The following is a 6,000-nucleotide window of genomic DNA, read 5'->3' on the forward strand; positions in this document are numbered from 1 at the left end:
TAGGTAACTCACAGTAACCTTGGCAAAGCCGCGTGAACGTGTAGGGCTGTCTATCGAACATGAATGCAAACCAGTACTGGCTGTCTGGGTGCACAGGAATGCTGAAAAAAGCATTAGACTGATCAATGACAGAAAACCACTTGGCCTCTGATGAGACTTGACTCAATATTATATGCAGATTAGGCACATTTGGTGCTCTTGGAATGACTGCAGCATTCATGGCTTGTAGATCTTGTATGAATCTTCATTCATCTGGTTGGGGAGGTTTTCTGGCCTTCTTGACTGTAAATATGGGAGTTCCGACTGGGGAATTTGGGCATGGCACTATAACTCCTTTTTCACATAGCACCTCAAACACAGGCCTAATGCCTTCAATGGCTTAAGGTCTTAATGGGTACCGCACCTGTTTGGGCCTAAAATCTGACTTGGGTGTAATCACTACCGGGGTAGCGCTTTTGACAAGGCCAACATCATATTTCCCTGACGCCCATACCACAGGGGGCAGCTCAGCTAGTCTCGGGTGCACGCTCCCCGGGTCAGGCGTCTGGTCTGATGACTGACACAGAACTGAGGGAAACTGGCCTGGACGCCTCCGCCGTGAAAAAATGTATGCAAGGTCAAACCTGCACTCTTTCTCTTCACAAATCATTACGCTGCGCTCAACATCAACCACAGTCCCCAAATGCATCTTGTACACTGAAAGCCCACTGTTGTAAAAAAAAACAGGATTGTCTGTTTTCTCCCACTCACGCACTCTGCACATTTTTGCCAACCAGTAACCTACACTCTGCCATGTCTCATCTTCATGTTTTGCTAAAGAGACATGGGGAGGGACATTAGTAAGTTGGAAACAACATACTTGGCACCCGCAGCCTTGCTGCTGTGCCCTAAGCAGTTCAGATAAGGGAGCTATATACGCGAGTGTGTAATTCCTTGGTTTACACAATCAGACAGTTTGACCACAACGCCAGAATATAAATTCACCGGGGACCAGTACATGTCCCCCAACCGCAATCTCTCACGGTGGGTTGGCCTATCCCCAAACCACACTTTTTCAAAACATGAATCAGGCCCATCACACACTCTAGCCGTCACATGAAGGTCCTCAGCCTTCATAATGCTGTGAGGGCACTCTCGCATGCGCTGTTCAGTTTGCTCAACCAACATCTCAGTAGCTCATTATTTGGTTTTTGCCACATATTTTTCATTTTATCACACACACATAATGTCAGGTTTTCAGAGTGACAACCCAAATGTAGACATCAAAGGCAGAGAAAATTTAAATGAAGCAACTACAAAATAACCAATAAAGGGTATAGCCAAGATCCAAAAACAGAAAATGGAAGAACAAGACAAATAGGGAAAGCAGGACAGGACAAAAAGACCTTAAGATTATGACTGACTATGATGACTATAAGACAAATACAGCAACACTTAGTGTGGAAGACTAATGACACAACAAAGACCAAACAGAAAACAGGACTTGAATACAAACACAGACAAGGGGACGAGGGAAAGGTGAAAAGAGACACTCAGATGAGGACAGTGAGCACAACACAGGTGGGTGACAGGCAGATTGGTGCAGCTTCTGCAGTGTTGCGAACGCTGTAACGGACCGTTGTGGTGAAGGGTTTAGTGGTCTATATTCCAAGTTTCACCTATGGTCATACTGTAATCTTTGGCTAGTATGAGATCATGAATACAATGAGACAAATAATGAGATTGTGAATACAAGCGGCTGAAATGAGTTTACTCCGCTGGGTGTCCGGGCTCTCTCTTAGAGATAAGGTGAGGACTACGGTCATCTGGGAGTGACTCAGAGTAGAGTCGCTGCTCCGTCTTGTAGAGAGGAGCCAGTTGAGGTGGTTCAGGCATTTGGTTCAGCTGCCCCGAGCTGGCTGTCCTTTCTATCTTTGCACCTTTCCCTTTTTGTCTTTGGGAAGAGGGCAGCGAGCGCACCTCTTCCTCTTTCGTTGGCCCTCCTTGGGGATGTCTTTTTGAGGATGGTTGGTGGCTGTGGTTTGTTTTTGTAACCCACATCTTCCCACTGCCTCCAGCACATGCTGTTGGAGTTTAGGTGAGACCTCCATGTACCTCTTCATATGTGGCATGACAAGATTTTTGCTCAGTTCCTTGATGAATGGCAGCCATGCAGCGATCACACCACCCATATCACCAGGGTGTTGTGCAGGTGAAATTGGTGTAGGCATTGAGGATGGAGACACCCACCATGTTGTACTAGAGAACCACAGGCCTCTTCGAGGTTCAACAGTTACCTAAATAATAATTACTTGTGACCTTCTGAAAGTAATGTACTCACTCTCAAGGTAACCTAAACCTAATTAAATATTACAGTATGTATAATTGTCTTTCCCAAAGATCATCAAAATATTTTCTAAAGTAAACAATACTTGTGTGATGGGAGCTGTGCTGAGCAATGAAATGGTAACTGTCTGACCCATGTGTGTAAACTTGTATTGATGTAGCAATACAAAAGCTGTGTTTCGTCTAAAAGTAAAAAAGGAAAATACGATGTATACTAAATAAAAACAAGATATTTACTGCAAACTTGGAATAGAAAATGATTAATGATTTATTAATTTAAAAGATATACCATAGAAACACTCAGCCAAACAAGAAGTAACATAGAAAATGCATGCGGGTCCTTTTAGACCCATGTTGTGCATTAGAGGGGTAGTGATACAAAAAGGGTTTTTACTCAAAGTGTAAGAAAGGAAAAAAATAATTTAGGATATATGATGGAATACCTTGAAGGCTGAATCATTAAATTAATTTATTGCAAAATATAGAAAATAAAAACTCAGCCGGGTCACTTTTGACCCATGTTGCGCATCAAAGCCCTTGTCATTATGAGGACATGCTAATCCAGTTTCCCTGCCAAACATGTTTTATGATAGTGGATCTAGAAACTGCTTCAGAAAAAAATCAGGATTTTTTTCTGAAAAAAGTCCCCTGACAGCACTAGCTGTGTCCAGGCTCTCTGCCCAGGCAGAATCAGGCAGGCCCATAGACCGTGAGCCTGGTCAGTGCCATATCTCCACCCCTGAGCCATACAGAGTCAACACTGAGCAGTGTGAAGGGTTTGTGGTGCAGCAGGAGTTGTACTTCACATTCCAGCCTCACATACCTGATCACGTCCGAGTAGCGTTTGTCATCTCGCTACTCACAAGGAGAGCCCATTCCTGGGGGTGACCTTGGTGTCCAGATCCTCGCCATTGCTCCAGGACTACCCTGGCTTTATTGCACAATTTAAGAATTGTGTTTCACCATCTAGATGGCAATCCCTTGACCATAAGCAGACCTGGCGGATATATTTAGCCCCCTCAAGGTCACCCAGCTCCCTCCACATTGTGAGATTGTGCCATAGAGCTGAAGGAGGGTGCAGTGCCTATGCACTGTATGGTTTATCCACTCTCCCAGGATGTAGAGTAGATCATGGAACAGTACATGAAGGAGGCTTTAGCTCAGGGCTACATCCACTCCTCCATCTCACCTGCCTCAGCCAGTGTCTTCTTTGTAAAAAGGTACAGTGGACCTTGTGTGATCAGATGGGCTAAAGCTCAGACATGCCATGAGCTCCAGCAGTTCCTGGGGTTTGGTCTTTTCTATCGGTGGTTCATCTGGTCACTAAGCAGCCTAGTTATCCCCCTTACTGACCTGCTCCAAGGTAGAGCGGTGTGGCTTAAGAATTTAGTTATCAGAAAGGCTTTATCTTATTTCCAAATGAAATTTTATGTAAATATTCTGCATCTGAATGTTTGTAGGTAAGTGCAGAGTTTGAAAGGATTACAGCAGTCCTGTTGCTATCAAAATTCTTTTCTAAGCTTCAAGTGTTTGTGAAAAAAGGAGGAGTCCAAGGACAAAGGATTAAGAACCTTCTGGCAACCACTATGCTTTTGGGGCCTCCAGAGGAAAACGTTTAAATACTTCTGCCCTATGGCCTCTGGTTATTCAAATCAGAATAAATAAATCAGCCAAATTTAGTGCAAAGTGTTGTCATAAAAATCAACGGACACATTGGGGACTGCCAAAATTCCAGAAGTAACAATATACTTATCAGATGACATAGAACACTAATTAAATAATTGAATTGATATCGGACACAGAAATAAAATATATCGAACCAAGTAATTAAAAGATTTTCATACTAAACTTTTGCATACAAATATGCATACATATAACACACTGTGTACAATTTTATATCAGGACTTGTTTTACAGTATATATGTGTACATGCCAAGTTTGACAAAAGGCATAAATATACTAGGTCCTGATATTTGCTCTAGATACATTAATTTGTGTGCATAATTATAATAGAATAAGATCTGAACAATGTGAAATACACAGAAAAGTTGGAATGAATAAAATCTGAATAAAAAAAACAATTAATTATCTATTCACAATGTTACAATTTTTTCTTCACTTTGTCAGCTGAATCCTACCTGAGTTTAAAAAAGGCACAGAGAAATGAATGTGAAATTAAATATATGAAGTATTGTGGAATTAAATCTGCTCCGGAAACAAGCTGAATGTTGACAATGAGTAATCAAACAATCTACAAGTCACAATGTACTTAGCTGATGCTCTGAACCATGGATAAAATATAGCATAAATTAGGGGATTGACAGAAGAATTGATGCATACAAGCCAGCTAAGAACAGTCCACACTAATGACATAGACGTGATATTTTCAAATGACAAATAACATAGACTAGCAGGTATCCAGAGAGAGAGATAAACACCAACAACAATGCCCAGTGTTTTTGCTGCTTTAGAATTAGAAGATTTAGAAACTTTGGCTCTGTGTCTGTTTGAGGTAGCATTTAACACAGATCTCACAGCTTTAGCTTGACGTCTTGCCAAAGTAAAAATCATTGAATACAGGACAAGTATAACTGAACATGGGCACAGAAATGAAATCACTAGATCAACAGTTGCCACGGAAGATTTTAAGACCAAAATGCACTCTCCATGACATCTGCTCACGATCTGAGATTGAAGGAGATGATCATTCAAGTAGAAATACATGATGACATACAACAGAGAATAAGACCAGCCTAGAATTATTAATAAAGACATTTTACACTCTGTGACTTTAGTGGAATACAACAGAGGGTCACTGATAGCAATGTACCTGTCAATTGCAATTAAAACCATATTACACACAGATGCTGACATTGAGATAAAATTGATTACTAGAACAACTGTGCATGTCATTTTACCAAGATACCAACAGCTGTCTTTTAGTTGCATTATATTCACAGGCATAACAACAACACCCACGAGAAGATCAGCTACAGCCAGAGAGAGGATGAGCAGGTTGGTTGGAGTGTGGAGCTGCTTGAAGTGAGAAATGGAAATGATCACCAGTAGGTTCAAAAACACAGTACACACAGAGATAAATGACAGTAGAGAGAATAAGAATATATTCCCAGTTCCTGTTTTGACCTCCTTTATACATGAGAAATTGTTGTTAGGAAAGCAGTACTGAACTGTCATGTTGTACATTTTAAGTATCTTCAGATATGCCAACTGGAGCTGATCAGAATATGTTGTTGCTGGACTGATGAATTTGCCTTTGCAGATAGTGTATTTATACTGACGTATGAATCCTCATACTAACATATGAATGGCTACTTTGTATCCAGCATCATTCATTTAATATTCATTACGGTCATAATCAGTGGTGACCTGTAGGGGAGTGGGAGTGTTGGGAGTGGAACAGATAAAAGTTAGTTGTCAGTATAATAGTTCATACAAAATTTTCATCCATCATTTTACAAACAAGGTAGTTTTTTAATTATTTTTGTACACATTTTATAAATATCTTTAAACACTAATACCTATTAAATTAATCCAAACATAATGTGCCTGGGAAACACCTCTGCACAATAATAAAACACTGCCAGCAATTTCAAAATGTGGTTTCACAGCATCCAGAGACACAGACAGAGCTCATGGAGAAGCTGAGCAATGCTG

At 40.9% G+C, this 6,000-nt stretch overlaps 1 protein-coding gene across 1 annotated transcript; it reads right to left on the reverse strand.

Annotated features, from left to right (window-relative positions):
• Positions 1 to 4,524: 4,524 nt before the first annotated feature.
• Positions 4,525 to 5,520, reverse strand: LOC143526153 (trace amine-associated receptor 6-like). The gene has a single exon (XM_077020802.1). It carries the CDS (start codon positions 5,518 to 5,520, stop codon positions 4,525 to 4,527), a length of 996 nt encoding a protein of 331 aa, XP_076876917.1.
• Between the last annotated feature and the right edge of the window lie 480 nt (positions 5,521 to 6,000).

This window comes from Brachyhypopomus gauderio, chromosome 10 (genome assembly GCF_052324685.1).
Source record: "Brachyhypopomus gauderio isolate BG-103 chromosome 10, BGAUD_0.2, whole genome shotgun sequence".
Taxonomy (NCBI): domain Eukaryota; kingdom Metazoa; phylum Chordata; class Actinopteri; order Gymnotiformes; family Hypopomidae; genus Brachyhypopomus; species Brachyhypopomus gauderio.

Bases quoted from the DNA above. Each gene is read 5' to 3' on its own strand.
- LOC143526153 (XM_077020802.1), bottom strand. From the start codon at position 5,520: ATGACAGTTCAGTACTGCTTTCCTAACAACAATTTCTCATGTATAAAG.